Source organism: Eupeodes corollae, chromosome 1, assembly GCF_945859685.1.
Source record: "Eupeodes corollae chromosome 1, idEupCoro1.1, whole genome shotgun sequence".
Lineage (NCBI taxonomy): Eukaryota > Metazoa > Arthropoda > Insecta > Diptera > Syrphidae > Eupeodes > Eupeodes corollae.
Genome location: NC_079147.1, coordinates 204,292,956 through 204,320,154, shown reverse-complemented (window position 1 = coordinate 204,320,154; position 27,199 = coordinate 204,292,956). Strand labels below are relative to the sequence as shown.

Here is a 27,199-nt window from a genome sequence, read left to right as displayed (position 1 = left end):
AAGTTTTAAATTTCCGATTTTAAACTCAATTGAATATTTGCAAATAATGATTGTTTACAATCAGAAGTTGTAACCCATTAAAGCCCTTACGAAAAAATAAAGCACACAAATTCACTTCCATGAAAACTTCAAATCATCCTTATAAAACAACAATATAATAATAACTTGGACATTAAATTAGGTACATATATTTACATTTATTTTATGTTTCTTAAACAATATTTTTTTTTAAACTTAGACTTTAAATACTAAAATATATAATATAGTGTAGATATCCCATTTTATTAGCTCTATAAAATATATTTTGTCTTTCTTGAATTGAAATTTCTTCCTTTCTTACATTTGAATTACATTCATGTATGTATGTATAAAAATCTTTTCTTTTTTTGTTTAGTGTAAGGCATTAAAAGCTTTTTGAATAGTTTTTCCTTTGTTTAGTTTTATTTATTTAAAAATAGAATTATGAATCTAAGTATTTTAAATAAAACTACTTTTTGTTAATTGTACTAAAAAATAAAATCTTTGTGTTTGTTTGCTGTTTATATAATAAAAACGTATAAAAAGTCTTAAAAGCAACTGTTCAGATGAAGTACAGCCATTTTTGTTTGTTTGTTTTAATTGATATTACATATTTTTCGTTAATTAAATATTTAGGTGCTTAATCCAGATTTTTTGATTTATTATATATAATTTAATTATATTTTTATGCGAGACGTCTGGGTGTTTATAACTTTTTGTTTGTAATATTTCTGTTTAATAAGTTACATTTTAAATCATTTAAGATCAGTAGTTATGTGAACATCACTCAGCGATTCTGAAAATAAATTAAAAAGAAATCAAACGTATATCATATCAACCAATTTATTTATGAGTTTTGGGGTTAGTTTTTTAATTGTTAATGTTGTAATTTTTTTAACAATTTTAATACTATGTGTTATGTTATATGTTATATTGGAATGTGATTGAAACAAGCCAAATTTTTATCAAACAAATTATAAGTTTGAAATTATACATACTTTTAGTTTCCATGCTATGATTAAATTATTTGTCTTCTAATTCAGCAATTCTAATTTATACCAACATAAGAAATATTTTTCTTTTTTTATGATCTTTATAATCGTTGTTCCAAAGGTAAAACTATATTGTTGATCAACACTGCTGATCAATAAAATAAGATTAAAATATACATTCCTTTGTTATATACAAATTTGAATAAGTACTTTCTCATAGTGTGATTATTAAGTTTTAAATTTATTGTTTGAATTTAATTTCTTTCAAAAGTGTAGTTAGTGACTTTTACCTTCGAACCCACGATATAAATTATAGCTTCTTTTTTTTTAAAGTTACAAACCATTTGCGATCTTCAAATATCTATATATGTACATATGTTTGATTGAAGATGTGCCGTATGTTTAAAACCCTTTTAATTATCCACTTTAAATTATTGTTCAAATCAACGTGATTTAAGTATTTACAAAATGCATAAATATATGTTCGTTCTTTTATTATTTTTTAATGCTCTCATAATATTTTAAAACAAATATTTTTTATAAGAGCTAAAAATAAATGAAATAGTTATGTATAAATCTTTTTCAAACTTTTACAAAATTATGTTTTATGTTAAAAGCAGGAACTTCACAAACAGGAAATGTTTTTAATTTTAACCCAAAGTTAAAATCATAACAATAATATTATATAAAATATATAAAAAATAAAATAAAGTATTGCAAGTGAATTTGCTAATAGACAGTGTATTGATAGCTGGCAGGATAATGTTAAATGATAATTTGGGGGTGATAAGATGAATTCTGAAAATACTGTTTTTTTGGTTTGAAACATGAGGTTTGAAAAAACGAACCAACCCTCAGATAAAATGTTTGATGCCATAAAAAAGAGAATATTATGAGAAAAAGCCTTTAATCTACCTATGAGTATGTAGACAAAAAAAAAATAAATAGTGATTTTATATAATTTTTGAAAAGTGCAGAAGTTCACTAAAGAAACAATTATTTTTCTATACATTTAATTGTTTGGAATAAACATCTTGGCTTTTTGTGCAGTATATGAAGATGTATTGAAAAGAGTCTGCCAATGAGTGGAATAACAAAAATGTCCTTAATTTAAATATGCCGGAATATTTAAGGAGGAAAGAATAATTTATAACCGAATTCAAGGATATGTTTCACATTCATTATTTAAAAACTTTGGGGGTTTAATTTGATAGATAATAGCCAGTAATTTTGCTGGTCAAAAAATAAGTTACTAAATTGAGTCTTTTGTCAATCGCTGATGATTTTCAAAGCAAAATTGCATCATTTTATTTTTTCTTAAACAAAAACTACACGCTTATAGTGACAAGAATTAATATAGTTTAAGACGCATAAACTTAAACTAAGTTCATGCATAAAAAGAAATGAAAGTGTAACCTTGCGCGTACAGTAGTGTGGGAAAGCGACGCGATGCTTAAAATGTTTGCATGTACTTTCATCCAGGTATAGTGAAGCGATATTTATTGTGACACTTTTGAGCCTGTTTTCACACAAAATCGATTTTGTGCGAGAAATCTTAGTTTTGACCTTTAAAGAAGAAACTTTTCAAACTAATCATTTTAGTGATAATAATTAAAAAGAAAAGAAAATAAATAAAGCAATACCTAGGTTATTATGTTTTAGGTAAATAATTGAACTTCGCAGTTTTGTTAACAGCAATTATTGAAAAGCCTCATAATTACATGATGAGAAAATAATTTAGAAAATTTAATTTTTGTTTGTTTGGTCCCAAAGTAGAGACCTTCTAAAAACTGATGATACCAAAACTTCCGAATTTATTTCTTTACCTTAAACAAAATAATTCATTTATCACTTTATTTAATTTTACTACTTTAAAAAAATACCATACAAATAATTAAAAGATAACACCACACAAAACAGGCACTGAAATTAAGTAGTTTAATATTTTTCTTCTTCAAATGTCAGAAAAAACAGCAGCCAATAGAGCCATTTAGATATTTTTAAATTGTCAAAAAATGTTAGTGAGGTCGTTTCTTTTTTGAAATATCGATTTTGATTTAAAAATGTATTTGGGTTTTCACACATTTTAATAGCGAGGTCGACTCAAAATTTAAAGTCTTTAAAAATTAACTTACTAATTAACTGTTAAATATAAATTTTTCAAGAACTTAACTTTAAGTTCAAAAAGGAGTCAAGTTATGGACTAGAATCGAATAAACGCAAATATGTTATCGTTTTTCGTAATGTTAATTCAGATTGGAAATAATACAACACTTTGTATTTTTTATATTAATAATAATTTACATAAAAAAGGTGCAGGGATGTTTTAAATCAACAGGTGCATCATTATAAATTAATTTAAAAAGCAAAGTATGATACCAATTAGTGCACTTATTATCCACATTAATTTACATGCATTAATATGGATGAAATATTAAATATTATTATTAATATGTAAGACCCGATAATGATGATGATATAAATGTTTGGTTATGAAGGGAAAATAAAAACAAAATAAGGCAATAAACAAATGCAAAAAAAGAAAAACATTATCATAAAAACAACTTAGTTAATAAATAGAATATTTATAACGTCGTCGTTCCGTCGAAACAAATGGCAAAAATTCTGTGCTCTCGATATTAAATGCAAACCCCGTAGAAGGTTCTAAAATTACAGTTGACATGCTGTCTGAGCAAAGCAAAGCCCTAGCAGAATTATTGTGATCATCAGTAGTAGAAGCAGTAGTAGTACCTGGTGTAGCAAGCGTGACATTTCCATTAGCTGAAACTGGTGCAGCTGCTACCGATGATAATTGCAATCTGGATCCATTACTAGAGTTTCCATTCATGAGTGGTGCATTCGCTTTAATCTCTATAAGAAAAGAACAGATCTGCCATATAAACATTGATTTGATTCATATAAAGTCATATGTTACCCTCATTCCATGCAGCTTTTGGCAGTGCTTTACTTTTTTCAACGTCCTTTCCTACGCCATCATCTTTAACACATTTGATAAGGAACATAAGTGTTCCTCCAACGATGGGTGGAATGCCTGCTAGAATCAATGGAAGCGTGTATGAACCCGTTCTGTCGTATATTTTGCCAGCAATCGGAGGCCCAACAGTAAGCGGCAGAGAACTCAGACCCAGGAGGAAGCCAATGGCTTGTGTGGCTCCTTGAGGTCCACATATTTGATAGGCAATTGGTCCGAGTAGGGATATAAAACACCCATCGAACAAACCCATAACCAGGGTAAATACAATAAGTAAGACATAGGAGCTGGTCATTGGGAGCATGAGTGTGACCAATCCTATGCACACCAGAGACAACTGCTGTAGATAAATGCGATTCACGCCTGGCAAATCAGCAATGGCTCCAAAGATCAAACGTCCAATTCCCGACGTAACACCGATACACATTACCGGTAGATTCTCGCTCTTTCCGGGAAAAGCTGTCTTCACAAACTCCACCATATGGACATAGGGAACAAAGTAACCGAACAAGGCCATCGGTACACACAGTGCCCAAATGACATAACGTTTGCGCTTCCAAATATCCACATTGATTATGGATCGCAAAAACAAATTGAACTCAGATCGTCCCGGTTTCTTTTTTGGTGGCTCTGGTGGAAGATGCAATGGCTTATAGACAAAGGAACACACAATTATAAAACACGATATCCCTCCCATCACTTGAAGTGTTATTTGGAGACCATGGCCTTTGATAAGGTAATCGAGAGCGGGTGGAAGTATTACAGTGAATACACTCGAACCAGCAGTTACAAAGCCGCTCACTTTGCCCAAGTAGCGCTTGAAATAATGTCCCAATATAGCCAAAGATGGTGTATAAGCTAAAGCCGCTCCAAATCCAAACATAATGCCATAGGTTAAGTAGAGTGCCTCAATTTTATGCGTAAAAAATGACGATAGGAAGAGTCCGCTTGCAGATAGAACTCCGCCAATGAATGTTGTTCTTCGCAAACCGATTTTGTCGGTGAGCATGCCGGCAACGGGCGATAAAAGGAATGTTGTGCCGATCGCCAAGGAACCCACCAGGGCTGAAAGACAAAACATATTTATTATGGTAGAATCAACTGAAATTGTATTTTGAAAATTAAAAAACTACTTTGAAAAGTGTAAAATGAAGCAACTTTTCACAAATTTGGTTTTTGAAGCTATTCCTTGCGGTGTTAGGGCTTTTCTTTCAAAACCATAAAGCCCAAATCCTAAAATTTTATAAAGCTCAAAATTAGCTTCAAAGTCCAAACAGTTAAAAAAATTGCCACAAAAACCCAAAGCCTAAATACATTTTGATCAAAAGCACGCTCAGATTGTTGGTTGTCATTTTGCCCGAAAGAATTTTGAATTTGGGTTTTTTATAACATGGCGGTTGGGCTTTATGACATATATTTTGGGGATTACGACACTATGATTTCTAGCGCGTCTTATCACCCAACGACATTTTACCCAAATCATACAATGGCATAAAGCTCAAAAAGGGCAACTTCGTAGAAAATATCCATTCTTGAAAGCATTACTCTCACACAGGAATGGTTGTAAGTCACTATGCCCTAGTTCTCAACGGATTTTATCGTGTTTAAAAAATATTTAATTATAAATGACTATCTTCTAAAGTAATGAATTTTAACATTGAAGTATTTCCATTTTAAAATTGTTTAGTTTTCTTTTTTTTTTTAAATAATTTAAATAAATTGATTTAATCAAAGTTAAGTTTAGTGATTTTAGTGAAATTAAATTTCTAATCGAAAATTTTAAGACCAATTGGTAGATCTATGAACATACATTAGCAGTGCTTCAAAAGTTTTAAGAGTTATACAAATTCGAGCCACCTTAAACGAATTGATCATAAGAAACAAACCACTACTTGACGAACAACATAAAGCTATACGATTAGAATTTTTTAAACTCAAATAAGATAGAAAAGGAATGGTATCTATGTGTTTTCTTTCAGACCAAAAACTATTTAATTTCGATGGCTCTGATAGTTCAACTTCAAGAACCCGCTACAACAAAAACTGTTTTAGTCCAATCCAATAACAATTTTATTTTATTTTTTATTTAAAAGAAAGCTTTGCAAATGAACGTAAGAAAATCTGGAGGTTGTTTTTGGATAATTTTTGTAAAGTCTTTTCTTAACATCCTAAGAGAGTAATTAGTACTAACAGATGGCTCAAAAACACGCAATATTTGGAAAAAATGTAAAAAGTATTTTCAAAAATGTTTACTCGTATTCAGTTGAAGTGGTGCGTATGCATGTACATATTTCGAAAATATATTAATCATTACAAAAATAGTGTCACAAGAAGAGTCAGTCCAGTGAAATCTTTTAAAACAAAAGACAGACAAAAACACTCACGTTGATGATATTTTGTAATTTAAAGACAAAGGATCATAATAATCTTTTTCTTGTCTGTAAAATGAGGGCGAATAATTAAGTATTTGTTTTATTTGTCTATTTATTTCGTTTGGTCAATTAAAGACTTAATCGTAGTTTAACTGCGTATTTTGTCTTCGAAGACTAATATGAAATTAGAAACCTTTCTATTGCCTTAAGCATATAACGCATAAGCATAATAATGAAACTCTCGTGCTCAAGATCTCGTCTGGCACGTGTCTCATTATTAAGACAAGCGCTGATTCTGATGTAATTTATATCGTTTTTTTTTTGTTTTATTTAATTCATTTCAAAAAATGCAAACCACCTAGAAAATGCAATATTAGCATTCTAAAAATAACCTTAAATACAAAAAGTGTATAAGGCTATACACATAATGTATCTATAGAATGCGGGAGACTGATGTGAGTCAGTTGAAACCATCAGTTTTGGATCACCTATTTTATAAATTCTAGAATTTCATCAGCTAACCATTGCCAACCCACAGATAATTTTATTTCTTACGGAACTAAATTATTTTTCTATTTGAACTATTTATAGGAATACCTACATAAAACACTGAATTCGAAGTTCAATGAAACTGACGAAGGACTATTTAAGTTTTCTTTCTTTTTTTTGTCAATTTATTTTTTGGCAAATATTGAGGATAGTTTGTAAGTGGTCATGGTCATAATACTGGCGCCCTATATTTTAAAAGTACCGACGAATTTTTTTCGATCTGTGCATACATAGGTAAGGTTGAGTATGGTTAAGTATGACAAAATAAAGCACATGGTTTTTTCTTTATTTAGAAAATTCACTGTGAGATTAATTTTAGGTATTGGTTATGGTTATTTGAAGAATCTAAAAAATTGCTATTAGGGTGTTTGATTTTTACGTGAGCTATAATTCTTATTACAAGTGAAGGTATATAGTATATGTACATGCGAGTAAAAATGGAAAAAATTCGATGTAATACAAAACACAGGGAACTGCAGTAGCTTCTACTATTAAAAAAGAAAGTTTTAAGTCTATTAAAAACGACTTCTAAAATATTTAATTTTCCTGCTCTGTCAATCCGCCTGCAAATAATTTCTCAGAAAACCTTTGAAATAAAAACTAGCCCATATTTAGAGTAATATATACGAATACTTCATTTTATAAAATCATGTGTCATAAATAACAAACAAACAAAAAACATGTTCTGCATTTCACTTTTTGTGAATATACACTTTGCGAAAGTGAATTTGGGTGTTCCAAAATTCGTTATTGTGGATTGGATTTTCGAACATGCAAATGGATGTTCTGTATTTCGGTTTGTTCCATTTTTTTTAACGCATTCATATCACATTTTTTGTCTGTGATATTTTCACACACTTACGTTGTGTCATGTAAATCTAATATCATTGATTTGTCTCGTAAAATTTGTCTTCTTATTTTTTCTCTTGAATTCTGCTTCTTTTTTTACTTAAAAATGACAAATATATTGCATCCATCTTCAAAACAACGAAAATTTTACTTCAGAAACAAAATGAAAATGGATGATCCTTCAGTTCTGACAGTTCGCAGCAATTTCGAAGTTTTCGAAATCGATCGAATTGAAGAACATGCAATAAGGAACATGGGGATACGTTTACAAAAAAGACGGTTTTAAGGAACCAAGATCCAAACATATCAAACAAATTTAAGTTTAAAAACAGTTATTTCGATGAAAAACAGAGAATATTAAAAAAAACAATGGTTTCAAGCTTTCCCACAAACAAATTTGAAAATTTCCACAAGTCATTAAATATCAAACTTAATCGTTTAAACTCTTAGCGAAAGGCTCAGAAAGGAGTTCTGAATAGAGTCTGAGCACATCGAGCTTGCTCTGAACATCTTTTGAACAAGGATTGTTCTGAGCGCTCAGAATTCAAAACGCACCTGAACACTTGGCTGTCACTATTTGACATTTCGCAATTTACTTGTCATTTTCTTCTAAAGAAATAAAGTACAAAAACTTAAATAAAAATTGAAAAAATAAACATAAAAAACAAGTGGTCAAATGTTTGTGTTCAGCATTCAACTCGATCTTTTCAGTTATATTTAATCTAAAAGAAACAAAATATTGTATCTGACAGTTCAGACTCTGCTCTATAAAAAAAAATAGAACAACGCCTACAGTAAATGGACATTCCTTTTTGCATAGCATCGAAATGATCTCTATATTTATTAACAAACAGACACAAAAAGACAGCTTATTTATTTTGTCGGTCTTTTTATATAATATATGTTTGGATTTTAAAATAGCAAGACAGAAACAGTACTATTATTTATTTTTATAAGAACATGTTAAAATAGATTAATTAAATTATGTAACGAAGTTATAAGAAAGAGTCAGAAAAATTAAAAAGAAAGAAAACTTCTTCAAAAGCCAAATAAACTATTAGACTTTTAAAATTATAAATTCATTGCCGCAAAATTTTAAAGAACCTATTGTTAAGAGTTTAACAATTTACTATTTAATAAATTGCTAGTTGTCTTTTGTTAAAAACCAAGTATCCAAACATGTCTAAAAAGTGACAGGTGGTGAAAATAAACAAAGCATCTACGCTTAAAAGGACTTAATAATTTGAATTCCCGACTGTTGAGTAGCCCATTCTATTCACTGCTCTTATAAGAATAATTGTACAGATTTTATAGATCTAACAAATTGCTAAAAGTTAAAGTTGCGATTCCTTGAGTTTAACTTTCGTTAACAGTTTTTTTTCCAAATTTACTGCTTTTGCCCCTGAGCTTTATTTATTGGTATTGCAAATGCTGCTTTCAGAGGAAACTGCACTTTTAAAACTGAAACACCAAACCGGTTGGAATTATCGGAATTCCGGGAATTAAAACATTTTTTCCTTCCGTTATGCCAGTCATGATCATAGCTTGTATAATATTTCTTCATAGGTGAGTAATATGTAGCCGTGTACCATAACATAACTGTTGGAACACCAACCTTCATTCTCAACTTATGAGAAGGTACCCATGATAATTCTACTCTATGGAGTATGATGTTACTTGCTCCTTGTCCATAACATTGTCTACTGAGAGGTACTCGACGATATCTCCCTCCACGTCCGACATAATTTGTTCGGTTATCTGGCTAACTATCTACTCTCACAAAACCACTCCCGATTGCCCATATTTATATGCAGGTTTAGATAGACATTACTTTTTAATTCATCTGTGCTACAGACAATTTGACAGAATTCATGCCTCAACGTAATGGAGCCGTGGAGGTCAAAGGTAACTCATGTCCTTTCTTAAGTCTCAAACTATCTCCTTACCAAATTTCATTTAAATCTGTTCCGTAGTTTAGGCGTAAAAGTGATCGGCCCAACTGAATTTCACCATATGAATGCTCCATTTTCCCGGGCTAAAAAGTAGCCTGTGTTCTTTCTCGGGTATCAAATTATCTCCATACCAAATTTCATGAAAAATGGTTCAGTAGTTTAGGCGTGATTGAGTAACAGACAGAGTTACTTTCGCATTTATAATATTAGTATGAAAGTATGACAGTATGATATGCACATATTGTATTATTTATAATTAATGTAATTAATAAAATTATGTATTGAACTCCAATAAATCCTTATAGATTTCTGAGTTTTGCGCTATGAGTTCAAGGTTGTCAGTTCATAATAAATACAAACTAACAGTACAAGGTGTGATTTTTGTAGTTTTATAATCGACCCTAGATGCATAGAATTTTTATTTTTACTTGCTTGATTATCACTTTATTAATGAAACAAGCATTTTTTCCAATATTACCTAAGATCAATAAAAAACATTGTTGCTTTTAATCTTGCGCTAATTTTATTAATTTTAAACTTGATAACAATGTGACTTAACTTGATCCGGTTTAAAAGCTTATAACCTTTGGCTAATACCGACAATGAAACTTATATTTGTATTTTAATAGAAGCATTTGAGAATTGTTAATGTTATATAAGATTTTTATAAATTAATCAAAGAAAAATCCTTATCTCTTGATAAATTGAATTGAATGAATCGAATATTTTCTAAAATGATAAGAAAAATAAATAAAACGATTTGGATTATATGAATATTTAAATCTTTTTCAATATTTTATTGAAGGCTCGTGCTTCTAATGCGAATGATTTGTGATATAATCATCCGTCAATATAATTTCCGGCAAGCACTTTAAATTGTCTATATGAATACCTAGTATGCTCATAAGTTTTTCTCTGGGTAAATTGAAATGTATTGTAAAAATTAAAATTAGGTTTTTGAACCCAACCTTCATATTGCTTGTTTTTAATGTCGTTTTAAGTTGTCTCAAAATTCAACAAAACCATTCTAGTCTCAGTATCAGTCACAGTCACAGTCTCAGTCTCATCGTTTTATTTTGTGATTTCTCAATACAAAATTCTTCAGCGCGTCACTTAAATAATTCTCAATTGACAAATAATGGGCGTTAAATAAAAAAATAATCAAAATTCATATAAACATACACACGTCGAGTGTTTAGTAATTGACGCATAAAGGGTCAATCAAAAAATCATCAATTGCGATGTCTCTTCATCGTCGTTGTCGTTTTATTGTATGAAGAAAATGTAGAGGTATTTAGTATTTATGATACTCATATTTTCCTTATTTGTCTACAAATTTAATACTTTTTTGTTTTTATTTTCGTTGGTGCACAGCAAAATAATAAAATAAGAAAGAAGTTCCAAATTATTGCTTAGCTGTTATTTTAAAATTCAAATATGCATTTTTATAAGAAAAATAAAAATAAAAAGGTGCAAAAATGAAGTTATGGTTGCTGCTGTGATATTAAGGTAACCAGGGGCGGATTTAAGACTTGATTAGCCTTGACTTGATTGATGTAACTAATAAAAGCTCCACTGAATCAAGAAAATTTGCCCATGTGAAATCCTCCATAAGGAATTTAGAATTCCTACAAGAGCAGTTTTTAGCCGTTCGAATTTGGCATAACTCATCCGTGACTTCAGGGAATAATTGAGTTAAAAAATCACTAGGCCCTGCTTCTTCACGACCTTTAATACCACCAAATTTATTTTTAAAATTATATTCTCACATTTTTCGCATTATTTTAATAAAAAATAAACTGACATTTCTGAAATCAATTCAGGAGATTTGGAAAAAAATTTAACAATCTTGGGCCCTAAAAAAATATTTTTGAAATCATTATCAATCCGACTGTTGTAGTCTAACAACTACATTACTGACAAGAGGCATGAATGAAGAAGCTGACATAGTTCTTCTAGAGAGAAGCCGTACAAATTTTTGATACAACAAGTTTTACGTTACCCAACGACCGTTCGGTTCGTTGCAGGAAGATAGATTTAAGGGCGAACACATTTCATTCCCAACAACGACGCTAGTGTCGAGACGTGTATATTGCTTTCTGCTATACAACTTCTGCCTGAACATTGTACATACCATAGATACAAGAAAGACAGCTGTTTCTGCAGTGCAAATCAACACAAATCTCAGCATTCGTCTTACCCGCTCTCCGATGATATTAATATTGAAAGTACAAGTGTTTTGATTTTGGCCTAGATTTTTTATTTTAATACAAAGTAAGATAAATTAAATACCTTTATATTTTTTTTTGGTTTGCAATTTGTTTATTTTATAGGAAGTATATTTTCTTTATATCAAATTTTATTTGCATGGAAGTCGGGGTCAAGTTACCGGAAGTCAAAAGATGGTATTCAAAGCTATCAGGGTGCGTGCGTTGAAATAAATGTTTGTTTCTTTTAAAGACAAGATATGTGCACGCACGAGGTTGTGCCCAAAAAGAAAGACAAAATGCACACGTTCTGGCGTCGGTTTTGCAATCGAACATCAAAATGCGTGATGTTTTACACAAGAATCATATGTTTGAATAATGGAGTCAAATAACGATGAAGCTAAAATTCTGTTGTCTTTGCAAGAATTTCAATGTCAATTTTTAACAATTGTGTGTACTTTTTCTTGGATGTGATAATAAAAATATTAAAATCAAAACAATAGAATTTTAAAAACTTGAATAAATATAAAAATATACATTCCTCTATTTTTAATTATAAATATGAATACATACTTATTTATACAATTAATTTGCGTATAGATATTTCTATAATCCTACTCCCAAAGTCCCAAAAAAAGAAATTAGGTATATCTAGCCTACGCCATACTATAGTAAACTTATTCTAAGATTAGTTTCGCTGTTTTTTATATTTTTAGAAACCAAACAATCTTCAAGGGCATATAGTTTTATTTGTTTGTAATATATTCGTATTTAAATTTGCTATATTTGAAAAGGTAAATGCATCAATTTAATTGTATTTGATACACAAGGTATTAAATTTGAACAGAGTCTTAAAGGGCTAAGACAAATAAAACACTAAAACACCTTCATTATCTCTTTTCACTTGCAACATATAGGAACTATATGGCGAGTTTTCGAACTCGAGATTTTAATCAAACATGATACTACGATGGTAAAGGATTCTAAAAAAGTGGGTCCCGCGATTCCTTCCGGTCTGTTTTGTCTATCTGTCCACGCTCCTACAGCCTAAACCATTATGTCGATAGAGTTCAAACTTGGAAGTTAAGCTTTTTAGCAGATTCGCGTAAGGCATTTTTACATTTTTTTTTAACATCAAAACTAATAGTGGCCCGAAAAACGAAAATTTGAATTTTCCCAAAAACAAATCGATAGATTTTTTTAAAATTTTCTCTAAAATTGTATTTTTTTATCTCGGCTTCTTTTAATAAGAAAAACATATTTTTGTATTGCTCAGGAAAGGTACCCCTCATAGAACCGTTACTTTGTTTTTTTATTTTCTGAGCAACTTATGAACCGATTTCAATATTTTGTTTGAATAAGCTTTTATATTGCCTTTACAATATTTCATTATCAAAAGTGCAAGTTTTTATTGATTGGATTTTTAAAAAAAAATATTGAATTTTTTTTTCAAAATTCTGTATCTATTTATGTATTTGTATAACTACAACTATTGTTAATACCAACGAAGACCGTGTAGCGCCACTGCATCGGATTAACGAATATAATATATTTAATCAACAATCTATTTTGAAGTGTCTATTAAGAAGTATTATCTTGTAACTTTTGTATACATGATTTTAAAATATTAATCTTTAGGAATAAGGTTGTTTCGAACATATTTTACTTGCCTTCGCATATATAAAAGAATAAATACGTAAAAGAATAAATACTTAGTACAAGTTAAAAAAACGGGCCAGGAAGAGTATGTATATGTATTTTCTATTAGAATCACTTTTTAAACGTACAACTACTGCTTACGTGTCCCTTTATAACTAAAATCCAAAACGCACAAGAGCCTGACAGTAAACAACATATGAACAGCAATTATTTCTTGTATAAAATAAAGCTATCCAAAGGAAAAAAATTTGAACGTATTAGTTAAATACACAAACAATTGTTTTCGTTAAGTATGCTTACAAGTATTTTTCATTTCCGGAATGAGTTGTCTTAGGATGAGTTGTGTCTTGGGATGCATCGCGCGGTTCTTTTGACAAGTCAAATGGCATTTATATCTTTGAAGACAAACTTATTTATCAGGTATATTTTTAAATATTATATAAGTACTTTAAACAGACTCCTTGCATACAGGAGGAAGTTTGTACGACAAAGTCGTGCATTTTATTTGATTTTCATCGATAAATGTTCACTTTGGCGTATGTGTGCTCTTTTTTGATATTTGTGATAAAACCAATTTTGTAGTTAAAATTAATATTACATTGAGCAAGAACTTAGAAGAACTTAAATTTTGGTATAGAATCCTTTAAAAAATCTCTTGTGAGATATTAAATTTCAGTGATCAGCTAAGATAACATTTGTCATCATGCAGCCAAGAATATGACGCACAATCGTATAATTTATCAATAATTTCGTCGTTTGTTATCTATAAAATATATGTATGTGAATACTTCCTGTCTCTATATATAAAAACAGCCACACACAGTTTGCTCCCTCAAGATGATAGCCATGACCCCGCGGGGTAAATTATAATCAAGTGAATGTTAATGAAATAAAATAAAAATATCTTCAAATAGAGTAGTGTAAGTTTTGATAGTGATTGTTTATGCCATACATTTATAAATCCTACATTTCAATTTTTAACAAAAAGACATGATATACAAAACAAGCGATATGTTTCCTTGTTTTCAATCAAAAAGCTTACTTGTTAAGACTTAAACCAAAACAAACATCGAAATTCAATACGTTCTGTGGTAGTAAATATAAGCAAACGGCCTCATTATCATAGAAAAAGAAGTGCGCGGAATCTTGTATTTGTCATTGGATATGTACGAATATGTTTTCTTGTGGTGACAAACAAATATTTAATAATAATGCTGTCTCCCAGAAAATGTAATAGTGTATTTATAACTTTCGGTTTCCTATCTCAGAAGTATGCAAATTCTATAAGTTACAAGAATTCTGAAATTGTCTTAAAAAGATAAATTGGGTGGAGCAACAGTCCGTTGATAACTAGGGTCTAGTGAATTACAACTCTCAACCATTTCTGTGTTCGAGTACACCAGGGAAGGAGGGGACCTACAGTTTTATGCCGAATCCGAACGGCTTATTTGGAAAAGCACTTTTTATGACAAGAATTACTCTTGGAGGATTTGTCAAATTCTCGCAAAAGGCAGTACCCGTGAAAGAAACTTTAGATGTCACAGGCAGAGATTGAACCCAAGACCCGTGGAATGGCAGTCCAATGCAATAACCATCATCAGTTTGATAAAACTTAAAAACTCGATCAAAACATTTGCAAAGAACTTAACCTGAATTTTTGTATATATATACGAAACCAACGTCCTAAGCAAATCCATGAAAATAAAAATAAGTTTGATAACTAAATTAGGTTAATAATGTTAATCATATTGTTTACTCTATAATCGCTTTTTCGGATTGTTAAACTACCTTGGTATAGATAGTTTATCTCTCTTCTTATTGAAAATATCAAAATATTTATATTGTTGATATTGAATGTTTTTTCGAATTTCAAAATTAACAAACAAAAGAAATCATATATGTACGACTATAAACATATATATATGTATACACGCACTTAGTAATTAAATATTAGAAATCAATTGAATTTTCAATTTTCTTATCAATTGAAACAAATTGATTAAACGTGCGTTCAAGTTTACGGTAGCCTGGTTATTGTTTACGTATACAAATATATTAATGGACTATTTGAATATTGCTTCACAATATTGTAAACGTTGATTTTTGTGGTTATTTATTAAGATTTATGGGTTTACAATTCAAAACATTTTAACATTTTTGCATGTTCCGGAATTTAGAGAAATATAAAAGTTATAGGTTCACTCCAATTAGTTTATTTTTAATAAAGTAAGTTTATATTTGTTTGTATGTTTGTATTTTATCTAACTTCAGCTTTTAACAATTAATTTGATATTTATAAGTTGAACAGGACAAAAAAGAGTTGTTGTATTTTAAGTTATTATAAAAATCATTTAGTCATACATATACATAAGTTTAAAAGGTATGTGTACAATCAAACTAAAAACTGATATCTTTATCTGTCAAAGATTATTTAAATTCAAAAATAAATTTATATTGCATAATAAATGTATTTATGAACAAAATCATTTACTTAATCTATTTTATAATGTCAAGATTTATAAATTGATTTCAAATACCGATTTGATTTATGGTGTTTTTGTTTCAAGGACAAGACTGGATTTTTTTTGTAGATTAAGACCATTCTAATTTATTAAAATCTGACAAGGTTTTGTTTCAAATGTATCACGATAACAATTTATTTCCAGTTTTCTCCTAAAAACGAACAAAATAAATTGTGCGATAAAATGAGGGCCTGTAAAGCTTTTAGTTTTTTTTTAACTTCGTTTGACGATGTGTCATAACGAATGAGGAATTTTCGAATGTTTTCCTTTTTTCAAACTGGGCATTTACTTGTTTTTCTAACACCAAATTAAATTAAAAAATAATGATTTAATGAATTTTCTTCGGATTCCAAAAGCCATTTAATCCAATACTCCGAAAATTATCTTTACAACGTTTCTAAGAACTCACTTGATAGGGTGCTTGGGAAAAGAGAACAGTTCAAGAGGACAGTTATAGATATCGCTGAAATCAATCCGGACAACATTTTCAATGGATATTTAACTGAGTTTCCTTTTGATTAGAAAAAGACTTGCAGTTATGTTTCGTTAAAAAATAATTTTTCTTTTTTCCGGACGCAAATTAATTTTAATGAATAGCTGATTCTTTCATGTCCAAAAGAGACACAAATCGTTTCACTAATTTGTGTTTTAATCTTACAATTCAAATGACGAGCTGTGAAAATGATTACAATTATAGCTATAACTGACCCCATCAGCAATAAGGAAGAATTTTTATAAAAGGATGGAGGAAAAATGCAAATACAGCAATACCAAATACGAGCAAAGCAATGCTACGCTTCAACAAAGCTTTAAAGTTGTAAAAATTCACCAAAAAACAGTTTGAAATTTTGCAAAAAAAGTTGTGTGATATTTCTGGAAAAAAGAGTTATCACAATTGAACAGCAAGATTTTATGCATTCACACCTTTAACCTTGAAAGTTAAGGTCTATGAAAATGCTCCACAGTCTATTCAAGGCCCTTAAAAAAGAATTTACGATGTTATAGAGGTCATATAAAAATGCTGAAATTTGCGAATTGGTCATGGAAAATTTCACGAAAAGTATTTACATAGTGCTGTAGCCGTGTTGGCCGTTTCCCCGATATCGTTTTCTATTGTTTAAGACACACCCACCTTTTGCCAATGAAATCAAAGTCCATTGATTTCTCCTTATAGTAAATATAAAAGTATCGCTTATAAAACCTTAGCTTCAAGTTTTCTTATTGAATTAATTATGCAATTTTATTTTATGAAGATGTTACTTCTAATTTACAGCTATAGCTATCATTGCTTTCTAAGTTTTGTTTCGAGATTTATAAGCGATTAAGAGAGTTAAATTTGTAATATTTGAAGTCAAAATGTTCATTGAAATGATGAAATAAACAGCTGATAGTTGAATTCACTTTTCGGAATATAGTCGTTCCATTGAAAACTTTTCATTGTGTGTGTATTCCCACCTGTACATTTTACTCTCAATGACCAACTTTAACCTCAGATGTTTTTTCCAATCAGGAAATTTTGTTTTAATGACAGAATCTTTTAATGGAAGCTACACCCCACCTGTCAAAAAAAGACCTATGATTGGTTTCACTAATGAAAACTAATTAATGCTAACTGGACCCTTTATTTTCCATAATTTCGCCTACAGTTGCTGCATTTGGTAATAATTACTTTAGCTTATCGTTTTACTTCACAAGCAATGAAACGTAAATGTCTTACAAAAACTGCTGAATGCCTTCATTTTTCTTATTCGACAATTAATCAACTGATTAGTGTTTTGGGTTCAGCTGCGTACTAGGAGTTATGGTAAAATCTACTTAGACAAAAATTTCATATTTAGCACTCAATTATGGTCCGGGTTATTAAGGGTGTGTAAAAAAGCACTGTGGACTTCTCAAAATAATCTACTACAATTATTTACAAATTGAATGGAATACTACAAAAAGTGGAACGAAATTTTTAAATTCACTGTGCCATAGTTTCCTTTTCAAACGCATCAGCCGCGTACTAGGTTTTAGGTCGGAAAATAGAAGTGAAAAATCGAATATCGTATACTTGAAAGGGGTTAGCTATACCCGACTCGTAATTGTGGAAGAGCATAAGGTATTAGTATATATGCTTTGCTTAGCATTGCAAACAAATAAAATGGCATAAAAAGCCATCAAGCACGCATTCACTTGATATACACCGATATTTGCAACCCCTTTTACACTTAGTATATTTTGAGGTGATGGTTCTTTTGGTTATGCCTCTATATGGTATTTTCTTCTCATCACTTTGTTACTATCCTATTACACTTATTGTGAGTTGTGACTAAATAATAATAAACCGAAAATATGCAAACAAATAAAATCGTACAAATAGACTCGATTGTGTAAAAGCATGTATGCGGTTAGTATTTAATTTGTCAACATTGGGTTTTTCTCTGGGGCTGCCAATTAGTTTAAGTCTGCAAAATGTGGTCATGGCGGCAAGTACTTTTTCCTACTCTGCTTGTTCAATACTTACATTGTACATATAATGAATGGTATAAAATAATCCAAGAAAAGATAAAAGACTGATAGATAGGTAGGTTTTTGAAGCTTACCTAGAAAATTAATGCCGATTGATACTCATGTCAATCTAAATGTATAATACATACTTTACTCAAAGGGAAGACAATAAAATGTAGAAGAATTATAATAGCTTAAATAAACTTATACATTTTATATGTAGGCATATGAATAATAAAATAAGTGTCAAAAAATTACAAAACAAATATGCTGAGTTAAATTTCGCTACACTTTTGCACTTTTGGTATACCTAAAATTCCATAGCAAATGAGAAATATAATGACGTAAAACTTGTCTAGGGTGTTTGACTGATAGCTGCTGTCAAAGTCTACCTTCATTCATCGTTGTGTTACAACGGGTTATTTTAGACGTGTGGTCATTTTTGACAGCTGTCACTTGATCTATGCTCAGTTTGTTTTGTCATTTCCTAATGTAGACTAACTCATGAGCAACGTTTGCAAATCGTGCAAATTTATTACCCAAATTATAGTTCAGTTCGCTCGGGCACTGCGTCCAATATTCAGTGGAGATATTCGTCCAGGTGTGTGGGTAATTCAAACAACCATGGATCGGTGTTTCACAACGTTTACTTTAGTAGTCAATGTGCATCCTCAGATACATGGTACAGTGCGCACAGAAGACGCTATTGCTGCTGTATAGCAGAGTATCGAACAAAACCCGATTAAGTCTATTCACCATCGCGCTTAACAATTGGAGCTGTTCTCATCCATTTTATGAAAGATTTTTCGGAAAGGATCTTTTTTTGCGGGCTTACAAACTCCAACTCGTCCAACAATTTAAGCCGAACGAACATCAAGCGCAGGTTAGGTAGGTCGGTGAGATCGTTACTGACCACGACATTTACAAGAACATTTTGTTCAGAAATGAAGCTCATTTTTGGTTAAATGGGCACGTTAAATTATCGTATTTTAAGTGATCATAGTCCACAAGTTTTTGTTGAGACGCCATTACATCCCCAAAAAGTCACTATTTGGTGAGCTCCATCGGCAAAATCCTTGGACCATATTTCTTCAAAAATGAAAGCTGCCATTAAGTTGCAGCCAATGTGAAACGCTTTAGGGGCTATGATTAATGACTTTTTCGTGTTTGAATTAAATGATATTCATGTGAACGAAAATCATTTTTAAAACATAATTCTAACCAATCTATCTTTATAATAAACCTAAATTGATAAAACTGTAACATTAAAATATATCCGTTTTATTCCTTCTTGAAAACCACAAGTCTTAATAAAATACCCTTTATGAGCATCGTATTTTTAATTCTAAAAATGTTGCTGCATAAAGATCAGAAAAGGGTGTTTACGATTTACGCTTAGAAATCAAATTTCTAAATTGTACACCTTTTTGTTGCATCGGTGAATGTAGCTGGTATTTTATTTTATTCTACTTTTTATGCTTTCCCTTACTTTATTTACCATAAACTTATTGTATATGAACCTTTTGTACGTTTAATTAAAATTCCAAGACACTGTTCGAACCAGAACGTTTCTTACATATTTTTTACGATATTTTAGTTTAAATTTGAAATTAATTTTTTTTTCTAAAACTTTTCTGTGAAACGAATTGCATTTCTAAGTTTCTATTAACCCTATAAAGATAACCTACTTTGAATTGACGTATAAATCATGTGTATCAAAGTCAAGAAGGATGAAAAACCAAGAACAACTCTTACCTGCTTTACTGGACGCCTCAGTATCATGTTGTTCAGTTAATTTTTCCTGCAGGAACGAATGTATTACACTATAGGTATTGATAATTCCAAATATCACACCGTTACACAAAAAGGCACTTATCATAACAAGCCATGCTCGGGTGCCTCCATCAGGGGGCTCCAGTATTTGAACAACAACAATTGGCTTGTTATTTGTGTGCATGTGCATTGATGGGGGTGTGCTAACAGGTGATCCTCCATCAAGTGATGCATGACTTGATTTATTTGTATGATGGACACCATTTGTGATCGGTTTGATGGCATGTCCATTGAGAACGGTTCCATTTTCTGTATGATTTGTTGTTGTTGATATTATTTGGGCTTTTATGCTGCCATTATGGTTAAGGGGTTCATTTTCTGTCATATCTTCAAAATATATGTTTTTAATCCGTGGTTAAGCGATTTAATTTAGTTTTGTTTTTGTAATAATAAAATAATGAATTTTTTTTTTAAGTTTCGTTTTAATTTAAATCTTTAATGAGAAAAGCATATTGGTGTATGAAAGTTGGTTTGATCATCAGATGTCTATCCAATCCGTTTTTTGTTCGCTCTAAAAAGAAGAAGAATTAAGAACAAAATTAGTTTCAAAATGAACTTCGCTAAAAGATATAAATTTAATATGACTTAAAAGTAGTTTTCTTGTAAATATCTTTATAAAGATTTTAAAGGTTGAGTGTTGAGAAAAAATCATTACAACACAATTCAGTTCCAATTTCATGTAATTTGAATCTCCATACACTTTTCAATTGTATAAAATGTGGGATGCCACTCTGAGACTTGGATCTCATTTTGGATAAGAAATTAAGTTCGAAACCTAATATTAAAGAGAGAATAAACAAGGCCACAGTAGCTCTGTTTTTCTGTAAAAAGGCCATTGGTAATAAATGGGGCCTACAGCCCCGCATTACACACTGTTTATATATCTCGGTCATAAGGCCGATCCTTATGGAGTAGCGGTATGGTGGACGGCGCTAGATATAACGACAAATCGCGATAAACTCAGCAAAGTCCAACGAACAGTCTGCCTGTGTATGGGAGGAGCACTTCGCTCTACCCCCTTAGCCTCACTTGATTTTCTGTTCCATCTAATACCGCTCGACATTTTCAGCAAGCAAACAGCCGCTAATACAGCCATACGGCTTCAAGCCTCCTCTCTGTGGATCAATAATGGAATTGGCCACACCACTATTTTGAACTCGTTCAAAACTATAAACAGTAATATTGACTACACCATACCCCATTCTCAGTTTAATAACTAAAGCTTCAAAGTGACTATACCTCCCAGGTCTTCTTAGGAGAATACATCATTTTTGAACTATGATCCTATAAACTTTTATACAGACGGGTCAAAAACGGGGGATGGGGTTGGTGGAGGCGTATACTCAGGTAGACTAAACTTAAGTCTCTTCTTTCGTCCACCCGATCATTGTAGCGTGTTCCAAGCTGAAATCTTGGCTATAAAAGAAGTCCTATCATGGCTTATAGAAAACGGTATATCAACTAATGATATACGCATCTTCTCGGATAGCGAAGTTGCGTTAAAGTCCCTAGACTCTGTCTCCACTAACTCACTAACAGCCCTAAATTGTAGATCATCTCTTACGGAGATGTCTACACAGTTCAAAATTCACCTTTTCTGGGTGCCGGGCCATAGAGACATTCCAGGAAATTTCAAAGCTGACGAACTTGCAAAAAGCGGAACAACTTTACCTCTGCTGGCTCACAAAGCTAGCATAGGTATCCCCTTAGCTACATGTAAACTCATGCTAAAGCAAGATACCATAGAGAAAACAAACTTCAGGTAGAATAACACCACCACCTGTTTAGCGATAAAATTAATTTGGCCTAATCTTAGCGCCAGGCGCTCAAAACAATTAATCTAGCTACGTCATAGGTGTCCTGACTGGGCACTGCTTAATAGGAAGGCATGCTATTCGACTTGGAGCCCCTGCAAATAATTTTTGTAGGAGTTGCATGGACGAGGAGTAGGAGGAGACAATCTCTTATCTTCTGTGCACATGCCCTTCCTTATCACAAAGACGTAGAATCCACCTTGGAGACTACTACTTCAGCGATCTAACAAATTCTGACATTATTTGTCTCCTACGCTACATTCGGAGCTCCAATTGGTTCAACGAGTTAAGCTGGTCAACTGATCCATGTGGTATTACAACAGACCATACTTTGGTCTAAGTGTGTTGGGCTTCCCAACCAACAGCCACTTTAACCTAACCTGGGATGCGACCCACACTGATAACTTCCCACCCTGTCTGTCGATTTGTCTTGCTTAAAAGGTTTGTAGATTCCGTGTTTTGTTGAAAAAAGTTGTCAGTTGAATTATTCTTAAACATTTTAAAACTAATAACAATATTTTGCATATAATGAAAAAGTTGGATTTCAAAATCTATATTTGTAAACAAGATTTTTAGTTCAAAACTATTTTTTACCAATTAATTAATTCTTAAATGTTTTTATTTCTTATATAAAGAAATACAAATTCGATGAATGAAATTAATCTGAAGTCATGAGATTTCGAGAACCGAACAAAAAATTTTACCAAATTTGCGTACTATTTTTTGTAAATTTTTTTTTTGTTGTAATTTTATAAAAAAAATGACTGAAAGTCAAAAAACAAAGATAAAATTAGTTTGAAGTTAAAATTTTAAATTTTTCAAAAGATACCAAGTTTTAGTATTGTTTTTTTTTTTTTAGGTTTTTATTTTTTGTAAGAAAACTGTCAATCTTAAAATTTTACAGAATGTTAAAAACAATATTTCTTATATAACAAAATTAGTTTAAAGCCATAATCTCAAATTTTTGAAAACATATCGAAACAACTTTTACCAACTTTTAGTAATGTTTTTTTTTAGGTTTTTTTTACATGAAAAAAACTTGCCAATTCGATTGACCTTACTTGGATATACCTGTTTGGTATCATAATATATATTATAAAATTTAATTCAAGCCGCTAGCTTGCTATGGTAAAAAAACCACCCACTTAATTTTTTTTGAACGTTCTTTCTGCATTTTTATCTGTATTACAACATTTATTTGAAATCGATATCTCTACTGAATCTTGAACTATTAACTACGAAAAAAAACTTCGCGAACGTACGTACACACGCACGCATATACATATGTACATCTCTCTAAAAATCTTTATTTTCGACTCTAGGGACCTTGAAACGTCGAGAAATGGCAATATTTGTCAATTCGACAAATCGGACCGATTACAAGAACTTCCTATGGGAAGTAAATACAAAATTCTAATTACTAATAACCTGTAATTGTAATTACATAAATGTTATTTTAAACCAAAGTAATAATTAAAAAAAACTGTTATGATTGCTTTTTCCAGTAGTATAATGTAGTTAAATACTATTTTGATCAATTACATTTTACCCATTTTAAGAAATAACTTCCTAAATGTTTTGCTTTTAATTAATAAATAAATAAAAGAATTTAATTAATAACCCCAATTGTAATTTTAAATTACTTTCCCTTAAGAACTTATTAAATAAAATTGTCAATTACATTTACAAGTAATTTGAATGCAAAATATCAATTACTAATTATTTATAATGTAATTATAATTCGAAATATGGAAAATAAGGAAAAAATTCTTCTAATTTCTAATTTTTACTTTTGAAACTTTAACATTTTAAATGTTGACAAGTAAAAACTACCCTATTACCAAAAATTGAACGATACACGTTTTAGCGACGCACTGAAATTATCAGAATTTGCTATATAATAATGGCGAACGTTAAGTTTCCTGATGAACTTGTTACTTCCGGGAGACGAAAACAAAATTGGCCCCCGATATCTTGTGATATAGCTTTAGACTTTTTTATTAAATATGAAAATGCAACCTCTTAATATTAATTGAACTTGAAATCATGTAACATTTTAAAGTTTCTTTCTACAGAAATGATCATTATCAAAACCACCTACTAAAATATCAGTTTTACAATTTCTATTTAAGTTAAATTAAAAACTTAAGAGTTAAGAGTTGTACTAAACATTTTATTTCCAAAAACAATTTTCATCAATTCAAAGTAGGTATTTATAATAAATTGCAGGCGCACGACATCATATTTAAAAGTGAATTCTTTATATTTTTATAGGAAATTGTTTATATTAAGTTACTACGCATTTACATAAGGGCGCAGCTACAGCAACAGATGCATTCATATCGGCAATTTTGTACGGAAACAACTTTAGATACAATATGAATACAAGCAATAATAACGTTGATGCAATAAAAATAACTAAAAAGAATCACTTTATTATATTCTTATCAGCAAAGTGTTATCACTATTAGCTATACAATTGTCTGCTAGAAAATAATACAACAAAAGCTAGACTACGAGTATAATAATATAGTTTAGCTTTCGTTAATTAGGGGTAGTATATTATATTAAGTTTGCCAAGTAACCATATTTTATATGTTTAAGATAATTTTGCTTGTAAATTAATAAAAGATACTTCAACTGATTCGTAATTATTTGTACAGCAATAAAATTTTCTATTTCGATAAGTAGTTATAATAGAATCAATCCAAAACTTAATCTATAGAATGTTTATAGGAAGAGCTACTGTGTTGAAGCGTATAGAAACAATTTATTAGAAATTTATCAATGTTTAGAGCTTGAAGCTGGAAAAATTATTTTGACAATATTTTGAAAATTTCTAAGTTAGTATGCAACTCATACAGAAAAACGCAAAATACTCGTATAATTAAAAAATCTGACTCAAACTTTGTAGATTTAATCTTCCACTTTTTCTACTTAACTTTACGCACATGAATTAAGATCTTCACGCCTTAAAAAGAGATTTGAAACAAATAAAATTAAACTCTACAATTATGTCTTCTATAATCAGCGTAAAATTTTGAAGTTGCGAAGATAAATAAAAACAGATCTGCAGACTAGGTTACAGAAATCACTGGATAGATTTTCGTGTTTACTAAACGCTTTTTACGTAATTTTGATTTAAGGTTGGAGATTTTTTAGAACGTATTTGAGTCACTTAAACTGTTCCATCTGAGTTGTCACACTAAAACACACTAAAAACTTTTTCAAAAATTCAATTCTTTACAATGTACAAATTTAATACTTACAATGTTGAAAAAATGCCCCTGCCAAAAATAGTGACAACTCCGAAGCCATACACTTATGAATATATCCAAATTAAAATATGTTGTACTCGAAAACTTTTAAGTATTGAAATCACAGTTTTATAACATTATAAGATCTAATAATTTCAGTGAGTTTAAACATTATTATGAAATTTTAAATATTTCCTGGACTTATTTTGTAGACTGAACTTAACTTCACCAAGCAAGTGGTGATTGGTATTTGAGAATAAAATCTCATTTTATGTCGAAATTATACTAGTTGAAAGTCAAGATAAGAAACGTACCTATATTGTATAGGAAAACAAGGAATTGCAAAAAGATAAAATAATGTCTAATATAATAATAATTGAAATATGATGTTGAGATGCTGCCCCACATTATAGAGATTTGGTTTGCAAACAAAGATAAAGTAAGTACTCTCGGTTAGTAGTTAAATTTATTTGCAAATGTGCGTATCTTCTAATATTGATCTTTTTTTATTTTATTTGATTACACATTATGAGTTATAAAAGAACAGGTGTTCCACACTTAAACCAAACTAGCTTCTAGTCTTTCCCATGCTTATAAAATCATTTTTCTTTAAATGAACATTTTCTTTTTCAACTTGCCATATAGGAAGACTAATAAACTTTTCATAAATTCTGAGCATATTTTTACCAATTTAGTATACAAATTCAAGATAACACCTTTTATAAAAAAAGGCAAAGAAATAAATGAATGTTTACTAATTTCTAAATCAAAAACTCCCCTGTCTGAACGCATATTTTTCCATTTGAATAGGTATGAATTTATGCGTATCATTAACTTGTCGGTGCAAATTCTATTTTTAAAAGTATACAAATAAGCACTTCTTCATTCCGAAGATAAAGTTTCATTAACAAAGCAAGGCAACAAAAAGAAATCCTATGTATGAGCTGGTGCTTCTTGAATTCAAAACAATCCCCACTATCTTAAACTCTCAGAAACGACAACATATTCAAATAATAATAATTAGATTACATGTAAACAAAATAACAAAAGTTTTGGTTTATTATCTCAAAAATTGTTTCAAAATTCAAAACAATAGTGATTGGAGGATGACGTAAAATGTGAACATTTTTTAATCAGCAAATGTATAATTACCAATTTAATAGCAAACAATCCGCCACTGTTAATCGAAATAAACATCAGGAGGTAAACAATTTATGTGACAGAGCACAAATTATTATTGTTAAATAGAAACACACGTTTCGAAGAATCAAATTCGACAATCAATGTCACGAGCACGAAACACAAATTCCTTCCGATTTCTAGAACGACTTAACTTAACTATGCGCGTCAAAAAATTCGAATCGAATGTGGGGATATCACTCGAAACCACACTACTTCAAAAATGATTGAAACTCAGAAGATATCGATTCGAAAATAAACATACAAAAAGATTCAAGATTCAGCAAGTTAAATATAAAACACCGCGTTTGTATGACAACGAGAAATATGTAAGCAAAACACTTTCTTGTTCCTTTATTTTGTACTTTATTGTAAGATTTTTTACTTTCAATATTTTCTTTTATTTTATTTCGATTTCTTGAGGGAGATAAACGGATAAACGAATTATGTGAAGACCAAGACGAGAAGTCGACCAACCCGCTACGCTTACTGGGTTCGAGTAATTAAAAATATT

At 30.3% G+C, this 27,199-nt stretch overlaps 2 protein-coding genes across 5 annotated transcripts in view; one reads left to right on the top strand and one right to left on the bottom strand.

Moving 5' to 3' along the window:
* Nucleotides 1–27,199, top strand: part of LOC129940549 (coiled-coil domain-containing protein 134-like) — a 52,556-nt gene that overhangs the window by 17,218 nt on the left and 8,139 nt on the right. The window lies entirely within an intron of this gene.
* Nucleotides 173–27,199, bottom strand: LOC129940545 (monocarboxylate transporter 10). 3 transcript variants are annotated; one of them, XR_008780711.1, is made up of 6 exons: nt 26,659–27,199; nt 20,358–20,946; nt 3,946–5,067; nt 3,762–3,881; nt 1,017–1,155; nt 173–814 (listed from the first exon to the last, which is right to left on the bottom strand). XR_008780711.1 is itself a non-coding variant. In XM_056048920.1 (5 exons), the coding sequence occupies exons 2-5, from the start codon at nt 20,758–20,760 to the stop codon at nt 774–776; spliced, it is 1,686 nt and encodes a 561-aa protein (XP_055904895.1). In that variant the 5' UTR covers nt 20,761–20,946; nt 26,659–27,199; the 3' UTR covers nt 173–773. The 3 variants fall into 3 exon arrangements, 1 of the variants encoding a protein (XP_055904895.1); XR_008780712.1 differs by lacking the exon at nt 26,659–27,199 and adding an exon at nt 25,519–25,695; XM_056048920.1 differs by lacking the exon at nt 1,017–1,155.

Coding starts and splice junctions, on each gene's coding strand:
- LOC129940545 (XM_056048920.1), bottom strand. CDS start 20,760: ATGACAGAAAATGAACCCCTTAACCATAATGGCAGCATAAAAGCCCAA. Junction 3,882..3,945: donor AAAAGCTGCATGGAATGAGG/GTAACATATGAC, acceptor CTTTTCTTATAG/AGATTAAAGCGAATGCACCA. Junction 815..3,761: donor TGTCACGCTTGCTACACCAG/GTACTACTACTG, acceptor ATTTATTTTCAG/AATCGCTGAGTGATGTTCAC.